Source organism: Pieris brassicae, chromosome 9, assembly GCF_905147105.1.
Source record: "Pieris brassicae chromosome 9, ilPieBrab1.1, whole genome shotgun sequence".
NCBI classification, from domain to species: Eukaryota; Metazoa; Arthropoda; class Insecta; order Lepidoptera; family Pieridae; genus Pieris; species Pieris brassicae.
This window is the reverse complement of record NC_059673.1, coordinates 1,702,162-1,723,439: the sequence shown is the minus strand read 5'-3', so window position 1 is coordinate 1,723,439 and position 21,278 is coordinate 1,702,162. Positions and strand designations below refer to the sequence as shown.

Sequence of the window (21,278 nt, the reverse complement as noted above, 5' to 3'; positions counted from 1 at the left end):
AATATATAGAAGTAGTATATTTATAGTTTGAATAAGTTTATACGAGAAATGAGACCACTTTCTTATATATATGTCGGAGAATGAATATTTTAAAATTCCCGCCACTCTGAAGTTAGTCGTAGAATGCGGTGTGGTATGGTAAGGTAGACTGTCAACGTTGACAATTGACAATACCTAGTCTGTGTGATCTACCAAATGTCAGTGGCGCGACTGTTTCGTGGCAGTAAGTGAATTCTTTAGTCACTTGAGTTTCGAACGTTGCCTGCGCCGGACGTGCGCACTGACTGTGTTATAATGTCGGACGACGGTAGTAACACCAATTTTGCAATTATTAATTGCGTTGAATCTGCGACATATATACTGTAGATAGATAGACTGTCTCAAGAAGGAATGAAAATAATATTTTTATGGAGATGCGTAGAACTCGTTTGTCAGGTACACGTACGTTGTTGGTATACGTATCCGTATGTACGCATTATTACTAGATTTTTTACCTTTAACAAGATTTTACCCAAGCTATCAGACCTAGACTATATTTATAAGGTGATACAGTACAAAAAAATTGTTATAGCTGAAATCACAACAAACGCGCATTCAAAACTTATTTTTTATCAAGGGCGTAGAGCGGTCAAGAAGCACTGGCATTAAACTTTCCTCTACTCTTTTTAATCGCTAAGTTTCGAGTCAATAATGTGATATATAACAAATTAAAGTAACTCACAGGCAAGTAGCGACTTTCAGTTGACAGGGGTTGTAGTACACGTTGGCATCAGTTCCGCAAACAGGGTCACCCTCACTCGGACACTTCACTTTGAGACACTTGCTCATCTTCGACTTACATTTCTCCATGTCCACCTTCTTTACTATTTTTCTGCTGTTCACGCTGGAATGGAATAGAGTTTATAATACAAACAGATTATTAATCAATAAAAAGAGTTAATGCGGGAGACATGTGTTTTGTTATGGTTGGGAATTTCAAATTGTTTAACTTATTTTACTGATTTTATAAAAAAAAACTAATACCTAAGTTACGAAGATTTACTAAAATATCAAAAGTTAAGAGCAGGTTTGGCCTAGCGGCTTCAGCGTGCGACTCTCATCCACTCATCCTCTCATCTCGTGCACCGATTGACTGTCTTGTGCGCTTGAACATTAGTTGAACGGTGAAGGAAGACATCGTCAGGAAATAAACCCATAAAGTCGACATGAATCAGGCACAGGAGGCTGATCACCTACTTGGCTTTTAGACAAATGATCATGAAACGTACCAAAGTCTGAAGCCTAGAACTAAAAAGGTTGTAATGTGATATATTTTATTTAACAGTATGATATACTACGGGATGATGATGATGATGATGTATCAGGATCAGAAGGGTTAGGTCGGTCATCAGGTTGTAAGATAACAGAAATAATAACTAAGCAAAACATGAGCAATGAAATTGAAATTACTTTACAGGACTTATTACATGGTGATACATACCCACAATTAAGCATCTTCATCTCACACTCATTCCTGTAGATACTCTCGTCGGAGCCACACACCAGCTTCTCTTTCTGATCGGAGCAGTCGGTGGGACAGTATTCACCGCCAGAGGTCCGCTCTTGGGACACACAGAACGCCATGGGCACTTCGAACACGTGCTTACTGAAAATAGTTAAGAATTGAGTGAGGAGATTGTAATGGTGAAACTGGAATGTTTTCTAGAATCTACAGAGGATTTGGAATACAGAGATCAGCGCCTTTTATGTATGCAAGGTGCAAGAGATGTGGTGTTTTCACCACGGTAAATGCGGTAGAAGATGCAAGGCAGTGTTCAGAGGAGTTGTTTGGATTAATACCGGCAGCTGAGTTTCATTCCTATGAAACTCAGCTGCCGGTATTAATCTAAAGCACTATACGATATTCATAATTCATCTTCGATGTCCGTCGTTCCACAACTGTTTTAAGGCAGTTTTTCGCACTATATGTGGAACCAGCAGTATTTCCGAACCATTTTGACTGAGGGTCCTTCAAGAAAAGAGCGTACCAATTCTTAAAAGACCGGCAGACTGTTTGATCGATATAAAAATAAAAAGTCCGATTTAGTTTTTACAATAATATAATGTGTCTTCTTATAATGTTTTGAATTGTTATTGTCTTTATGTTTTAATTATACAGTTTATTATTTAGTTATATATTCCTATTCGCTTAGCTCCTTCTTTATCTTCCTTTAAATCTCTTCTTTACAAACATTACCTGTCCACATCGTATCCCTAACTTTCTTACTAACTACTAACTGACGTGAGACTTATCTTAAATTATCGTGATTTGTGTCTTTTACTTTATACTTTCTATTTTTAATGTATCATCTTTTTAGTTTAGTTTGTTTTTTTTTTGTTCCTGTTTAGTTTTTGTCTTAATAACTGTGTATAACATGTATTTTTGCACTACTTGCCTATCTTATGTAATTTAATACATTTTTTTCTTTACTCACAGTGGTTGCCTGGAAGAGATCGCTCGTAAGCGATAAGGCCGCCAGTTGCCCTCCTTTTCATTTAATTATGTTTAATTTTTTGTGTAACGAAGTGTTAATAAATAAAATATATAGGTATTATACGTCATGTATGCGGCTTGAAAGAGATCACTCCATAGAAGCCAGGCCGCCCGTATATATTGAAATTAAAACTAGTATTAGTAAATCTAATTCATCAAATAAATACGGTTGTGACCAAATTCACCTATCTCTAGTCCCCAGACTGGGCCTCTGAGTTGTGGGGAACTAGATTACAATTATTCCATGGTACATGTTTTTTTTTAATATTATGGTATAATAGTTTTGACTTTATGCCAGTTTCAAGTAAAAGGTTGGGAAACTACACGCGAGATGTTACATGGTTACTGTTTAAAATATAAAAAAAAACGTGGTCTTAGTGTTACACAAGTCGTATTAGTATGTGTGAATGTGTGTGCGCTATGTCTGTCTTAGTGTTAGGAACCACACAGCCATGCCAAGATACGTAGGAAGGCGTAGATTCGAAATCTAATTGGCTAACGTAATTACGTTTTTGTGGATCTGGATAGTTTGAATTCAGAATCAAAGATTGGAAGATTTCATAAATGCAATGAAGCGTTGACCTTCGTATAGCGTAATGATTACGTGTAAGGATTTTCGAAAGTATTTTGAACTCGAATAAGTTTACTTACCCACAGTTGGTCGCCTTCATTCTGCACGCGTTGGCATACAATACGCCGTCCGAGCCGCAGGTGGGTCTGGCAACACGCCAACAGGACTCACGACAGTGGCGCGTCGTTTGACAATGCTTCTTATTAGTCCGGACGACACCTTGCCTGTTCATAATCATTAGTTTTCCTTAACTTGGAATTGCTTAGGTGGAATTTTGTATAAATAACTTGTGGACTATACTATATACCCACTGAAGTATTTCCGAAGCTATTCGACTTAAGGTCCTTCAAGAGCGTACCAATTCTTAATATGATAACTTAATGAGCGGTATCAGTTGTCAGGTTTGGCCCCTATTGTAAAAAAAAGTATCGCCGCTATGACTCCCAACTTTAACTTTAACTTCGGTCTATTATGAGTCTGTTGGGTTTGCACGAGTTATATGGCTGCAGAGGACGCACCAGTAAAATACTTTTTTGTATAGATATTCTTTTGGGAGACAAAAAAGTTACCCATGATGATCTTACAAAAATCCTAAACATTTTCCCAATCCCAAACACTAGTGACTCTCTTCTCCTACCCTTTGACGTCAGCCAACTTACCCACAAGTGAACAGCTTCATCTGACAGGTATTCTTATAGACGTTCCCATCTGATCCACAAATGGGACCGTCGAGTGGGGCTTGGGAACAATCGACGGGGCAGTTTTCACGATGTGCACTTATATTGTTGCACGCACCCAAATGTGAGAGACCGATGCCAACTCTGAAAGATAATGTCCTGATTATTGAGCTGTCCACTAAGAGTTGGTGTAGGACTTTCAAACTCCGGTTAGACTTAACTATGTGCCCCTTTAATACTTGCTCTATGAAGGAAAACATCGTGGGGAAACCGGTATGCCTTAGATCCAAAAATTTGACCGCATCAGGTACAAAAGTATCATCTAGTGTTTTCATTGGTGCTTTTCAGATTCAAAAACACAGCTACCAGTTTTGTAAATATATTTTTTACGGGATTTGAAAAACAGAAAAGACTTTTATTTATATTGAATTGATTGATTATTTACAGCCTATGCATGGCCAAATTCCAACTAAAGATAACATAAAAATAAAATACAATTGATCTATTTGACAGTAAACCTCCTGCTATTGCTCTAACCAATGCTCCGTCATTGGTTTTTTATTATTGCAGCTTTTTTATGATAAAATATTTTTTGAATCGGTTCAAATGTTTTTGATATTACTACTAGCATATTTTTATTCTTTATATCATATATATATATAAAAATACATGTTCTCGCATAACATATAAATGTATAATAATAATAAATCATTTATTTGCAAGATAGTGGTACAATTAGATCGATCAATTGTAAAAATTCACACAATCAGCCATTTGTTTATTCTCATCAAGACATATTATAAGAACATCCACACAATGTTGATCATATATACCCCAATTTTGTAGGGGTACATTTAGCTAATGCTTGGTATGGAAAAGCAATGGTAATAAACATATAATCTTTGTTTAAACGCCATCTAGTGTTAAAAAATAAATACCTGCAAATTTCGACTTGCAGCATACATCTGTTCAGGTACGTGCGACCATTAGTTCCACACACAGGGTCTCTTTCTGAAGTGCAGCGGTGCTCGCATTTAGACCCTTGGGCTCTCGAACAGCTGCCTTGGTCTGGGGCCAGTCTTACTCCTGGAATAAATTGTTTAAAAATCATTTCTTAACTCGAATATAAAATGTTTCATAAGCAATCCACGCAATAAGTATCGAGCGTAAAAATTATGTTTTACGCTTGTACTCGAAAACCATAAAACTACCATAAAATTTTTGACTATCTATATATGTTTTAGTACATTCTTTATGGGTATGGTAATTTAACTTTTTGCTTACTTTTAACTCGAAAGCAATAAGGCCTCCCGCTACCCTCATTATTTTAATTGTATATTTCTTGCATAGTTTACATAATTCAAAATAATTAACTTTATATCAATACATAACATTTTAAACAAACAAAAGTTCCTTCACTCAAAATTCTATATCTCATAAACTTTGACAGTTGTCAAATTTATACACGTGTCTTTTGAATTATATTAATTACATTAGGTTAAGCCAGAAATTTATATCTTCTTTCATTCAAAGGTTAAAGAGCATGCATAATAATGTGGTGGCATTATTGCATGGTACATTGCCGAGTGATGAATTATATGTAAAAAAAATTGGAGCTGTTTCAAGATGGAGCCGTGAATTATGTTCGGTAGCGGATGATAATATATGGATAAATAAAACACTTAATAATAACTAAAGGGCTCACTATTGGCTAGGAGTATGCGATGATTGTTTACATTTTGTTTAAGCTCCTAATTATTAACTTTATGTACTAAAGTTAGGTTACATAACTCGTGATTCAACAACATTAACAAATATAAATTTGCTAAGCGCGCCATCTATGTGTCAGCCTACGAACTTTTCAGCCCATGTAATATTAGAATCTGATCGCGCACGTACAAATAACAAATCTCACGAATTAAACTAATAAACATTGCTCTAGCTATTTTATTGTTTCATCTATTCCTGTCATAACATAGACTTAGTACAATTTATTCCATTTCTAAGCTATAAATTATGTTACTGGAATACATTAACAAAGTCTAAATACATGTGGGTGTGTACAAAGGAACCATTTGTCCCGCGAAACTAGTTTATGATTTATTTATGTTCTGTTATAGTTATCAAAACTTTATGTAGTTAATTTATCTTCTTGATGAGGTATGTATACAGACAGTGATATATACAAATGCACTCGAAGGAACCGGCTTTAGCCAGTCACCTTTGTAAATTATTTAGGTAGTGTCACCCATCAACATTCTGCCATCACAACTGTTGCTTAACGATCTAACTAATCGATCGTTGTTTTTTGCATATTTTTTTAAATACATTGATTTATTTATTGAAGTGAAACTTCTTTATTCTTGTCCCTACCACGGTTGATTCACAGAGAATAGAAGCCATTAGTGTTCATGTCCATGAGAAATGTACCATTGTAATGCATTGGAAGGAATAAATAATTGCTTTCTCGTTTCGTTTGCTTCAGCTAGTTTGACCCATCACAATTCTGGCCATCACAAGTAATGCTTAACGTTAATGATAGATAATTTTGACTAACCTTTTCCACAAGTCTTCTTCCTCATCTCACATAACGACGGGTATATGTATCCATCAGTCGCACAAACCGGTTCACCTTGAAGTGCTGGACCACAAATTCTTGGACATGTTGCGTCTCTTGCGCCTTCACACCAGAATACAGCTGGAAAAAAAATTGAATAAATAAACATCGATATTGAAATATCATGATAAAAATGATAAAAAAAACAAATAAGCAACCACTTTAAATATATTTCCTACCCGGGATTCGAACCAAGACTGAAAAGTCTTTTATTTACGCAATACTAAGCTGACTAGACCGTTGTTGGCTTCAGCGTTCGAATCTCATCCCTGAGAACGTAGATTCGATCCCTGGCTATGCACCAATAGACTTTAAGAAAACACTTTTTAAACGGATTGAAGCTATGTATTACATAATTTTAAATTTTTTTCCGACGTTTCGCGTGCTTTCCAGCGTGCGTGGTCACGGTGACTCACCTGGTGGTGAGTCTCTACTGGTGTGGTCACCTGTAGACTTTTTTTGTACTATTTAACATTTGCTCAAACGGTGAAGGAATCCATCGTGAGGGCCAAAAACTACGGAGTGTCAGTCAGAAGGTTGATCACCTACTTGCCTATAATATTGACAAATGATGATAATTACTTATTTTTTAAAGCTAATAATATAAACTTTATATTATTTTAAACAAATTATTGTAATATTTGAATTAATAAGGGTCTTAGTCTGATACGTACATCCATTAATATTTTTTATATATTTCTGATTGCCTACCTACGTAATTTTAGTACAGAGAGCAAATGGTTACCAGGTTCAACCGATGTTGAGTCATTGTGCCCATGGACACTTACATTACCAGACAATTGCGTTGCTAAGCGTTAAGAACATAATTTTTTTTTATCATTGCTATCAAAATACCGAATTGAATTAAACACTACCATAAATAGATATTCTATAAATGGCTTTCAATATAAAATAAATAGAATAATTGCATGGAGACACGCAAACCCTTAGCGAGGTATCTAAGTTTGAGATAAAAATCTCGGAAGGCACGCATTGTCCACCGCGTGGCTGCTAACAGGGCGTCCCGAATATAAAAAAGAAATTTTGCACGAAATTTAACACCAGTGGTGCTTGAATTCTTTTTGGCCTGTTTATCATTCAATAATTCTTTAGCAGCAAGATTATGGTGTAGATAGATAGTACAATTTAATTTTCTTCACAAATTCTAGTCATATGGCGTGGAAATTTGTCTTATAAAATTGTTATTTTTAATAAGGTACTTGATACTATCACATAATTGCCGCGCACCACCGCTATGTGGAACCAGCTGCCCACTGAAGTATTTCCGAACCAATTCAACTTAGGGTCCTTCAAGAAAAGAGCGTACAAATTCTTAAAAGGCCGGCAACGCACTCGCGAGCCCTCTGGCATTGAGAGTGTCCATGGGCGGCGGTATCACTTAACATCAGGTGAGCCTCCTGCCCGTTTGCCCCCTATTTTATAAAAAAAAAATATATTATTTTGACCTATTAATTAGACCATCCTTCAGGTGGACAATAAGAGCAATAAAGCAAAATTTCAAGTTTTTTTTTTTAGGTAGAAGATATCCGGATGAAAACCTGCAGGTGAGTTTCATCATCGGACGTCGAGGCAGAATACGAAATCCACTCGTATCACCTCGACATCTGTCGTACCACCACTATGTGGAACAAGCTACCCAGGGATTACTACGCTAGAGACGTTCAAGAACCGAACCAATTCTGTAAAGGCCAGCAACGCAGTTCCGTGCCTTCTGGAACCATGGGCGACTGTATCACTTAACATCGGATGAATGATGTGGGGTGTGTAACCTAGCCTGCCTGCTTAGTTAAATGCTTTCGTAAATTATAAGTGTGTCATTATCGTTTCTTTAAAATATATATGCTAGGTTTCCCCGACTATGTTGTCATGTTAAATAACTTAAGGAAATTTTAATCAGGATGTTTTTAATCTTATATATTTAACCTGTAACGATAACGAACTGTTTAAATAGAACACCTTCAGTATTGTAACTATCCGCGGATTTCGTGGCCAGACTTCGACAGACTTTGCAGACGAGGAAAATCCATTAGCACCCAGACCACTTTTATCTCGTGAAACTTTTTAGTTTATAAACATTTATATCAAAATTATTATCCATTCAATTTTGCTTTTAGCTAGTGTAAACCGTATCAGTAATCATGTAGACGCTTTATAGATAGATTTTTTATAGAACCACCTGTCCATATACCACTGCAGATTGCTAGATAAGAATTCATAGACCTTTTTATTGAAAGTTTTAACTATTTGTATTAGTCGATACCAACTCCGGGCTAATAAATACAGATAACACAACTTTCTCTACAGCTGTGATACTTTTGACATTCAACAACTTTTGTCTTTAGTCATCGTAACCACGCACGCTGTAAAGCACGCGAAACGTCAAATTTAAATTTATGTAAATAATTATAATTTTATAATAATACAAATAGCTTTAATCCGGTTAAAAAAATGTTTTCTTTCAATGTGTAATAGCTATGTTAACCAAAGACAAGACCTTTTCATAATAATAATAAGTTTTTAGCAAGAATATGTTGCTAAATTATACGTTTAGCATGTTCTGTCACATTTAAGATTACATTATCATAGTCAATTATTATATTTATGACTACGTAATCACATTATTAAAATATATTAAACCATTTACAGCCAAACGATTTTTATAATAGATGAATTAGGCTGCTTAATATTAACTACACACCGGACATACAACGACCAATATTTAAGCATTGACATGTTTAAGCTATCGAGGAATATGGTAAGAACATCCATAGCGCTTATCACCTGCATCAAGAGCATACCCCACATACACACCTTCACACCTCACTTTAACACCATCACACATCACAGCCAAATTGGGTATTACTTAGATGTATAGAACAACTTTGTGTTTACCCTTTTGTAATTTTTAAATTGAAATTTCGCGCTTTAGAAAAGTAATGTAAATCTTGTTTGATCTAGTTCCTTGCAAACGAGGCACGGACTATCTATGCCCGCGTTTTATTCGTTTGTTTTGTCTTTGTCCCGTATTCCATTTCGCTAAACACTACTTGGCTTTTAACTGCTATCGCGCGTAGTACTTTTACAATAACAAAATAAATAAAATAAAGAATTACAATAATCTTATCAATGTTAGTTTATATTATCAAGTTATTTATTTTATTTTATTTTAATTTCATTATTACTCTCAATTCTTAATTTGAATAAAACCTTTAATCTTATTCAAAGTTTGTGATTGTTTAAATATATTTTAATGGAAAATAAAAACATTAACCAGTCTTGATATATTTTTATATAATTGAATTTTCAGTCAAGCGTTGGTATTGGTATGATATTTCTAAAACAGTATCGGCATCGGTATCGTATCAGCAAAAATGCGTAACGATGCATCCCAAATTTTAAGTGTATTTTTTTTGGTTTGTATATATATTTTTTTTAGTAGAATAACTAAAGAAATTACTTTACTTGCGCAGTGTTGAGATGCTCCTGACGCCTAATATGAGGTTACATAGTACACTCACTCACATGCACCCACACACTTACTCATGCACTCAGGCTTGTTGGAAAAGTTAAAAAATGTAACTAATAAACATGACATCAGAATGTCGTAGATCCCTTGGAAGATGGGACGGGATTTGGTATGGGATGTGAAGACACGTTTGCCCTGTGACAAGCAAAAACACTGGGGCAACCGCAGAACAGGCGGAGATTAATAAACGGCTTTAATAAGTCTTTCCTCCAACTTCAATTTTGTTCCCTTTGGAGTAGAGACGCTGATGAAAGATTTAAGTTGGCACCTGGTAGATAGTACCGGAGACCTCAGAGCTGGTGTCTTCCTCGCCCAACGAATAAGTTTCGTAATACAGCGAGGAAATGCCGCCAGCGTTTAAGGGACTGCCACAAGGACCAAACTTGTAATAATTTTTTTTAAATTTCGTATTTTTAATTATTTTTATTATTAGTAAATACTTGATTGTTCAATACGGCAATAAGTTAATTAACAAATTGTTTATTTATTATTATTATAGTTGACTTTAGTAAGAAATTGTATTCAAGATGTAAACCTGGTCATATATATGGCCATAAATCTTGGCTACTATTACCGTTATAAACAATTGTGAATGCCGTTCCCGGTTCACGTAAAATGATAAAGGGTCTGATTATATCTTTTGATGGGGGAGCTGTTTCCGTATGGTCGCATCTGATCGTTATCATAGGGAATTCAATCGCTACTGTCATTTTCAAATATACTATGGTCTATTAAGATTTCTATAGATGTTGATAAAATATTTAATTTTACACATCTTGAAAACAATTTTCTATTAGTTTTTATTTATTAATCGATGTATTTTTCTCTTCGTGTATGTTGGCGTAAAAGAGCTTGTTCTTGAGCGCATGGGCTAAGATTGAGAGGTGAAGAAGTCAATTGGTGGGAGATGGCACAGGAGGGCAGGAAGCGATGGAAGAGTCTCATTTAGAAACACAGTGACAAGGACTTATCCTTGTTAAAATGTTTAAATCTTATATTTTCCTTATATACCAGTGTGCCGAGCGTTGGCAAGCTTTTGTAAATAAATAAACAGAAAACGGAGTACAAGACAAGAAATAATGAGTTATTTTTTGTATATTTTTTGTACAAAAATTTTGTACCAACCAGTTGTATTGGTTTCGTCCCTAAATTTTTGTTTATTTACTTACTCTGTTTACTAGATTACCATTATATTATGGCAATGAAGAAAGTCTTTTAATAACAAAGTAAATTTCTAGCTGATAAAAACACTACAGGATAATTGTAGCTGTGTCTTGTTTGTCGCCGTAAATAAATTGAATGTAAGAAAATACTTGAGCCGAATTTTTTATCAAGATTAAATTTCAAAGATTTAATGATAAAAAATGAAGACTTATCTTTGCACCAAATTTAATTAAATATACAGAAAATATTTTGAAATATATTTCGTACGATTTTAACGACAAAACTTCCGTTAAAAGCGGCATTATAAACAAAAACAAAGGAAAAGCATTTGCCCCCTTTATATGATCATAATAATATTTTCATAATATTTAGGACAATAATATTGTAACTAACACAATAATAACCATATGAGGTTACGGTTGTTTGGTTACGGGAATAGACATCTGAAAATCTGAAAATTAATCTACAATTGTATAGGAAAAACACCTTTTGTATGATAATCAAAGTTTATAATAATTAACCAAAAACATTCAAAAGTCTTCCTACAAATTTTTAAAAAAATGACTTTTGGAAATAAAAATCTATTTATCATATTTTTACGTGAAACATTATCATTAATATAAATTAGATAAATAATGTGATAAAATAATATAAGAATTGACCATAATTATATGACTCATAATAAATGTAACTCCCATATCATTTTTTTAAGACAAATTTGTACGCCATTATGTGTGGCAGAATATGCGAAATTTAGTATCACCATAACATTTTTGTCCGATATTCTTGTAAAAAGATTATTATTATTAAATAAATAAATTATTATAAGAAATTAATTATGGTTTATCTTAGCTGCCGGAAGTTCTATTTCATAAAAGTCCAAATACATGTTTCTACCTTCAGAAGTTTAATCAGACCAGAGTTTTAACCCACCCTATTGAACCAAACCTTGAATGAAGAATGCGGTCACATCCTAATCGGGCCTGTTAGGTGTTAAGAAAATGTGTCAAGGGCCAGGAAAATCTTCAACATTATAACTTCGCTAAATTTTCTAAGGCACTTTTATAGTAAAATCGTAAAGACATAATGAATGTATGTAAATATAATTTTTAATCTAAATAGACGTCAAACAATTCTACAACGTAGAAAAAATGTTACGGCATTTTTATTATAAAGGTCAAAAATCTTTGCTACAAAGAATTGAGAAAAAAATTGTTGATAAATACAATTGCCATTGCAAATCCACGGTGAAAAACGGCAACACCACAATAGTTCGGTAGGACTTAAATACCTACGACCATAGCTAAGTTCACTTGTGTCGGAATCATAATAAATTAAGATTAATAGGATACGAGATGATTTTTAAATGTTCAGAAGTGTTGTATGAATATTTCAATAAATCTCAACAATACCTAATTAATGTATGCCGTAAAAGTATCTTTGTAACAAATCCAATAGGTTCACGTTTTAAAACGTAATGTAAAAACCATATGTAGAATCATATTTCAATGATCTTAAGACAAAAGAGTTACGTTCCTAGGTGTAAAGAGGAAGGCACGAATGAATTGTTTAAAATTTGTTTGATAACAAATTATACGATCTATTTTATGTTCCATCAATATTTAGCTAGATTTTTTTATTAACAAAAAAAACACAACTACAACAAAAGTACCTTTAACATAATTACTTCAACAACAAGGTTTCGTTTACTGTAAAAAATATTAATTAAAAATATTATTTATAGACCACCTCTCAATACAAAACAATAAGTTAGTTTTACTTAAAGCAACTTAATTGAAAACAGGTTTAAAATACCAGGCGAGCATAAATTACGAGGGTGATCATTATTTGCTATCCACGGTCCAGGATTACTGTATATTTGCATGCAAAACGTATCGTCACTTTCTCATGAACGAAATAGAAATCGCTAGGTCAATGGTATTTGTGAAGTTCTTGAGATGACTTCTTGTGAATTAAAATTGCATTCTCAGAAGTTTGAAAAAAGAGGCCAACGATTATTTTCGATTAAAAATACGTTAATATCAGACCTAGATCAGAAAATTTGCCAAAATAGGCGATATTCAAATACAAACAAAATAGTGTGTTCAGAGGAGTTGTTCGGATTAATACCAGCAACTGAGTTTCATTATTGGACGTCGAGGCGGAATACGAATAAGTCCGTCGTTCAACAACTGAGTGATGCGGCCCACTGAGTATTTCCAAACCAATTCGACTTAGGGTGCTTCAAGAAAAGAGCGTACCAATTCTAAAGATCTGGTAATGGAATCGCATCGTCATTGAGAGTGTCCATGGGCGGAGGGAAAATTTTTGTAATGTAATCAAAATTGAAATTTTATTGTATTTAATTACGTAGATTAGGCGGCAAACAATTATATGAAGTTATTCAATATAATTCATTTATTTTATTAATTATTTAAGATCACCAGAAGTAATGTTTGAATAAATGTACGTAACAAAAGATGGCGTTCGTTAATGCAATTAAAATATATATTATAATACAATTTTAGAATAAAATCTGCATATTTATTTATGGTAAGTTTCATACGTATCTTATCGAATGAATTAAACAGTATTTATTAAAAGACAATAAGGTAACGAATGGCGCCAAAAGCGGGAGCGGATACATACTAAATATAAAATTTACCATAGACCACGCATTAAAAAATTTGACGTCCGTAATTCAAATATTAAAATACGTTTTTTTAAATCGAGAATGAAAAAGGAGTTTAACTATGAGGGCTTAAAATACTCTGAGCTAGTTTATAAATACCATCCACCTGACTGATATCAATTACAATAAAAAGTAAAAGATTTAGGCCTAGTCTAGACAGCTTTAGGGTGTGCTTTCGAACTATAAAGATAATTCAATAAATTACTATTGTGTACACCCAGCTTTACGTTAGGGCTATCGCAAGGTCTTTAATAGTTATCAATTATATAATGAAGAATTTAGGAACCTAAACTCATCAGTGTCCCAAAAGGGGTGTTTAAAGAAAGCTCATGGTAGGCCTTCAGATCGCTTTAACTAAACGGTGCATTAATTTATTAATTAAGGTAAGGTAAGGTAGGGTGGACTCAATTTCCGCACTTAGACGCGTAGTCGGTCCGTTGTGCGTAGAAGCCCTGGCTAATTTAGCCAGCCCAACTCCTTCCAGAAGCACAGAAGTCTCCCGGGCACTTCACAGCCTTCGCGGAGCGACCTCACTGTTCCGAGGATTTTTGTACGTTGATTAGCCACAGCCTCGCATTCCAGGACTACGTGGGTGACTGATTCCTCTGCGCTGAAACAGCCTCTGTCTTTCGCGTTGTGTCTAGAAATGTCTTTAAGAAAACGTCTGGCTCCAGCCGGATGCACTTTTCTCATGACAGAGATACTTAGAGAAACTTGTAGATTGCCTTTAACTGGGGAAGAGTTCTTGCAAACTAACAAAAAAAATGAATTAGTGAGAAAAAATTTACACAAATTTTTGGTATTTTTTATCCGAATAATGACTCCACCTTAAAATAGCTCCAATTTTTTCTTTACGACCTGTATGTAGTAGGTACGCCAAGTCATATGAAGGAGGTGCATACTTTAGACCCCTTACAATATTTAAAAATATTACATGTTAGATATTGTCTCAGTTTCCAGTGGGTCCCAGTGTACATTAGGCGAGCTTAAGTGGCGTTTGTGATCAGGTTAGGTTAGGTTAAGGCCATAAATGTGTACCTTCTTTCATTCATTTCACAAATCATGATATTTTAATGAATTTCTATGGGATTAAAGAGCATACGTCACCACATTATATGGTATACCATTGCCGAGTAATGAAAATATGTAGGAAAAATTTGGAGCTGTCGTCATCGTGCTGCCGTGAGATTCGACAAAAATACCATATATTTGTGTAATTTACTTTCTTTAGAAAATAAATAAAAGAATCCTTATTTATTAATTTAATTAATTATAATATCTTAACCGGTGAGAACCCTAAAGAACTATCAAGTTTACCGTGGGCGAAGACAAGCGTTACAGCTCGGAGCATTTATATCGTTTGCACGATTTGTGCATTGTCACTACAATATTTTTTTAATACGAAAATCTGTCCCTATATGAAATTTTGCAAAATAACAATTATAGTTACGATAATGATTGAAACGTTTAGTGTTAATTGAGAGGATTTTTTTAATGCTGGATCAAATTATTTTTAAAATTGTACATATTTACAATTAATACAGGTGTGTTCGTCGCTTTATATATATATATATATGTAAATAGAGCAGTGCTGACCTAGTGGCTTCAGCGTGCGACGCTCATCCATGAGATCGTGGGTAAATCCCCGCCATTAATTTTTATGTGCGCATTCAACATTCGCTCGAACGATGAAGGAAGACTAAAAAAGTCGACGACGTGCGTCACGCATAGGAAGCTCATGAAACATATACAGAAATCTGAAGCCTAGACCTAAAAAGGTTGTAGCGCCATTGATTGATTTATTTCAATATAAAGAAAAAAATATCGAGGCTTTGTTAAATGGTTTTTACATTACTCTCTACGGGAGTCTTTAGAGTTCATTGGATATGCAATATATATATATATAGCCATATTTTGTCTATGTAGAGAAATGTTTACTCTAAGATAGAAATCAAAAGATAAACTTTCGAGGGTAAAATAGAAAGTTATGACACGAATGGCGTACACAATGAAGGAAAATTTCACAAGGAAAGCTTCGTGCTTATTATAATTTGACCTAATATAATTGCGAAAGTACGTAAACAAAATTGACTATATAAACACATACACACACACAAACCTGTAGGTTAGACAGTGATTTTTGCAGCTTACGAACATTTTTTAAACAAAAAACTTGGCGATTAAAAAGAGTGGCGGAGAGTTTATTGCCAGTTCTTCTCGTCCGTTTTACGCCCTTGATTTGAGAACTGGCTTAAATGAATAAATCATTTTGAATTGAATTGAATTGAAAAGTCGAGACTAACCATTTATACAGAACTCGACAGACGTTTGGCCACAATCCCATCTGATGTTACGTGAGATGTGGTCTACTAACCACCGCTTAAATGAAGGCGTGAAACTCTTGCGAGCTTTTAGGTGAGCGTTGTTTGAATCGTCAATTCTTTTTCTCTTATTCTTCTTTTGATGCGTTTTCTTGTGTCGAGTACACAATTATGTCTACATATTAAAACATATTCTTAACGAAAACAACAAAAACTTCACACAACAAACATTTAACGGATTACATCTCGATTTATGTGGCAAAGTCAAAACTGACAATTGCCGCCCTTTTGACTGTCAAAAATTTGCGTCAAAGATTTATATTGTCTATATTAATAAATGATTGCTAATCTGTGTCGAGTCTCCAAAGACTATAAAATAAAATCCAGTAAACCTTTTTTAAATGTACATAATTTGTACCCTTGAATGCCCGCAAATGTTCAATGTTATTTATTAGTAATTACGAGTCGTAAATAAAATCTATTTCGGAGCAAGACTTTACAGCTTGCTTCCTAAGATACGGGAAATAGTAGCAGCTTTATTAGATTGTCTTTTTAAATAACAGCGTAGTGTGACGTGATTTTACTTTTTATGTTTTTAAACTTATTTCACATGTAAGGTATGTTTTTAATGTTTGGAAATCCTGCTCCATAAGACAATTAAAGTAGACTAAATCACCAGGTTGCTATTCTAGCCATACAGGTTTATATTTACTTTTGATGTAGCTCACACACTGTTGGACCGTATGTTATTGATTACATTTTTTTAAAAGAGTATTTTAATATCTATGGTTGCAATATTTCTAAATATGAGAGCGTATTGCATCTACATAATAATTTAGTTATCTGCTGCATTGTGTTTTATAACACGCGCCTATTTTATTTTAGTATAGTAGTTTTTATATTCTAGGTAATGGTTTTCTCATGTAATTATCAAATCAATGTTTACAAAATATTGTTAAAACTGTTTAATTATAAATATGGAGTTTCATGCCCATTCTTGACCATTAATCAATCATATTAATCAATTAGTAATTTTTGTTTTTGAAAATATACAAGTAAAAATGAAACTACGCTAAATGAAAGTTTTTTTTCCAATGTAATGCGAGGCAAATGGGCTGGAGGCTCTTCTGATGATAAGTGATACATACCATGAACTGACACATTGCCAGAATGCTCGCATGTGCTGGCTTTTAACGAATTGCTACGCTCTTTTCTAGAAGGACTTTAAGTCGGATTGGTTCGGAAATACTTCAGTGCTGTGGAGTTAATCTTATTCTGAGTTTAGTACACAGTTAGTTACACAATACTTTCCCAAACCCCAATACCTTAATGGTCAATAAATATTGACATCGTTATAACGCCCTTGCGCTGGTTTCTCTTCGCGTAATTAATGAGCGCTTGTGAAAGTAAAATTACCCCATTTACTGTATCTCAAGCCTCAAGCCTCAAGCCTCCAAGCTCAAGCAGCCTCAAGCTGTATCTCAAGATTTATTTTACAGGTATTAAAAAAATATCTTCCATAAACGGCTTTAAATTTGACACAACGAAAGAAACATTTGTAATGCTTGGTTGGACGCGGAGTAAATAGGAGAAGATTGGCTCATTTCCTACCTCCTCTGAAGTTTGTACAGCACTGGAGGTCTTTAAATATGCCGTTGAAATAGAACAAGGGCAACCCCAGAGCCTGTTTAACGCGAGTAACTACTCGAGGTGGTTTTAGTGGATATTGCTCACCCAGTCTCTGAATAGCAGAGATTCTGGTGTGGGTCAACTTTCGAGGGCAGAGGATTCGAAAATGCATTTCCACCTCGGATATAAAAAAGCCCTCATTTGTGAGGTTATTTTAAAAATCAATTAAAAAGACTTGTTAAGCGCCTTTCAGGTACCTAATCAGCATTGCTAAGAGAATAAGTAACTTTAAATGCCTAATATAAACTAAAATTTGTAGGTGGCTCCTACTTCCGGGAAAATATTCACTTCCAAAAGTGTAACATTTTTTGTAAAATGTATATTCACCGTAATTGTTTTATATTTTACGAGCAGTGTTGGCCTAGTGGCTTCAGAGTGCGACTCTAATCCCTAAGGTCGTAGGTTCGATCCCCGGCTGTGCACCAATGGATTTTCTTTCTATGTGCGCATTTAACAAACGCTCGAACGGTGAAGGAAATCATCGTGAGGCTAAACCGGCTTGCCTTAGACCCAAAAAGTCGACAGCGTGCGTCAGGCACAGAAGGCTGAACACCCACTGCCTATTCGAATAAAAAATGATCATTAAACAGATACAGAAATCTGAGGCACAGACCTAAAAAAAGGTTGGAGTGCCATTGATTTATTTATATTTAAGAACCCATATACTGTAGAAAATGAATTACGTATGTGTTGTACTTTAATAAATAAATAGATATAGTTATATGTATGACAGCCATCAAACTGTACTGTGCAAGGTGTATCAACTTGCCTGAAGCCGATTTTTTTTAATGTTTAAGAAGAGGATCTTAGGATTCCATTAAGGATAATAGATTGTGTCTACCACACCCCACATACACCAACATATAACTACAATCACTTGCACACCATCACACAACACAGATAAATTACGTATTACTAAGTGCATTTAGTAATTTTTGTGTTTTCTTCTCGTAAATGTTTGAACATTTTTATTTATGTCTTTTGTATAATATATTTATTTAAATAAAACCTAAACATAACCTCAATATACATATTTACAATTTTCATAACCTACATGGTAATAATATAAATAATTTAAAAGTTAATGAAAAGAAAATTAAAACAAATACAAAAAGTTGGTTCCTGTGGCCTTATACGTTTAAAGCTGGCAGCATTTCCTCGCTATATTGTGATAAATAAGTATAATTGTTTATATTATCTATAACTTATGTTAGCTGTAACAACGAAATATATAATCTTAATGATTTTAAGCAAAAGCATGTACCCAAATATATTTTCAGTAATTTTGTTGCTCACGGAATCGAATACTTGTAATAGATCACGGATCCTAACATTTCGTATGTAATTTACTTTCTAGCTCATTAGTATCCAATTTAGATGTTATTACTAGTATTTTCACTTTAACTGCATTTAGTTATAATTAACCGTCTCGTTGTTTATTGGTTAGATTTCGAAATCAGTGTTCTATACGAGCAGAATTAGCCTAGATACCTCCTGGGGTCACAAGCTCGATCAGCTGTGCACCAATGGACTTTCTATGAGCGTATTCAACACTTACACAGAAAACATTGTGAGGTAAGCTCACCTACTTGTATTTTAAAAAAAACTAATGGTTACGAAACAGATATCTGAGGCCTAGACCTAGAACATTGCAGACCTTCTTTTGTTTTATTGTTGTAAAACAAAAATATCATGGTGACCAAACTAGACTCGCAAGATATTGGCGCTTTTACCTTAGTAATAATTAATTTACAAAGAATTTTCACTTCTGACATGTATTCTTTGTACACATGCCCTTTTTTTAAATTCTATTATCTTATCTTTGCTTTGGTGGCAAATAAAGGTTTTCAGAGACTTGACAATAATTTATTTGTATGACTACCTACTACTTATATTAATTGTGAGTCAATTAACCTTTGATAGAGCTTTTACTTGTCTATACATATTATTATAAATATTTATTCTTTGGTATTTATTTTATTTAATTTTAGTTATAGTTGCATGTTATTTTGAGTTTTTTTTTGTTAATTAATTATGCACTTCTTTTACTTTACCCTCTGTACGTGTTTCATTTTTATTCTCCCATATTAGGGTTGCCTGGAAGAAATCGCTTGTTGGCGATAAGGCCGCCTGTTGCTTAATAACATGTAACCTACTTACTTTTTGTTTTTTTGTTTGAATAATTATGTATATTATGTGAACAAAGTATAAATGAATAAGATTCACATGATGCCTTCACCGGGATAACTTTTCATTACGCGCTATTTTGTTAAAAAATTAACATCATGTAGGCATACTACTGTACATTATAAATTATTTATTTACCAATACCAGAAAGCGTTAGCTACGATTATAAACAAATATGTCCGGCGAAGCGGGAAATGGGAATTTGTTGCTGGACTGTTGCGAGTCGACACAGTAAAAAGGTTATGTTTCCGGCAACGGTGGTACCAATCCGGTCCAATCGCTCCCAGCAAGGACGCTTTGCGTTTCGTTATTTTTCGAACCAAATTTGATCCATACGAATACGATTTGATAAATCCCTACGAAGTTCTGGTGAGTCTCTTAAATCAAGATTGTGATGCTTCTGAATTGGCTATAGAGTGACGTATGTACGTGTTGTAACTGCACTTTTTATTTCATGTACGTACTTGAATGTGTAATTCGTACGAATTCCACGAAAGCTGGAGCTTAATACAGTTAAGCTTTTACCGTAATCTCAAGCCAATATTTAGTGCAATTAAATTGATTTTCTTCGCTGATAACAAACGCGTTTAAATGAAAAATAACTTGACTTATTAAAAACCTTGTTTAATTTATACTTGTAGTACTCTCCTTTGACGTCTTATTAAGAACTTTGTTTAAATTATAGTACTAAAACTATATTTTTAGTTTTTCCCTTCCCCGCTTAGTCGCGCACTTTAATAGGGTATACTGGGATTTAATAATGTACTTTGAGATGGTTTACTGGTAATTTAATAAAAAAAATCAATTGAATAGATAAATTATTTTAACCACTCTTAACCTATATGATAATAATAAAAATTATTAAAGATTATTTTCCCTGTGGCCACTGGCTATCTACCAGGCGCCAACTTAAATCTTTAATTAGCGCCTGTGCACTTGAACCCCATGGCCCAAGAGTCTACTCCAAAGGGAACAATATCGAAGGAGGATATTTCAGCCGACATTGCATAATAATTGTATAACATTTTTAGTTAAAATATGGACGTACCTAAGCTGTAAATATATATCTTATGTGCACGTAATTACATTTTTACACAGTTGGACCGATTTTAACATTTGTTTTTGGATTCAATAATGATTAAGTTTTTTTTTTGTATTTAAGATGTGTGTACAGGACAGGACGACTGTTACGTTCATTAGTTATGACTATAAATATTAGAAATACATACACACTAATAATAATAATCCAGTGAAGCTACAATAAATGATTCTCAACTATG

General features: G+C 34.0%; 1 protein-coding gene across 1 annotated transcript in view; it reads right to left on the bottom strand.

Annotated features, from left to right (window-relative positions):
• The window catches only part of LOC123714658 (serine protease inhibitor dipetalogastin), a 63,213-nt gene that overhangs the window by 4,088 nt on the left and 37,847 nt on the right, over positions 1 to 21,278 (bottom strand). The window contains exons 3-8 of the mRNA XM_045669020.1: positions 6,339 to 6,479; positions 4,720 to 4,867; positions 3,764 to 3,925; positions 3,185 to 3,328; positions 1,481 to 1,645; positions 722 to 883 (exon numbers count right to left, since the gene is read on the bottom strand). Of these exons, the coding sequence (XP_045524976.1) occupies positions 722 to 883; positions 1,481 to 1,645; positions 3,185 to 3,328; positions 3,764 to 3,925; positions 4,720 to 4,867; positions 6,339 to 6,479 (922 nt within the window). The remainder of the gene's footprint in view (positions 1 to 721; positions 884 to 1,480; positions 1,646 to 3,184; positions 3,329 to 3,763; positions 3,926 to 4,719; positions 4,868 to 6,338; positions 6,480 to 21,278) is intronic.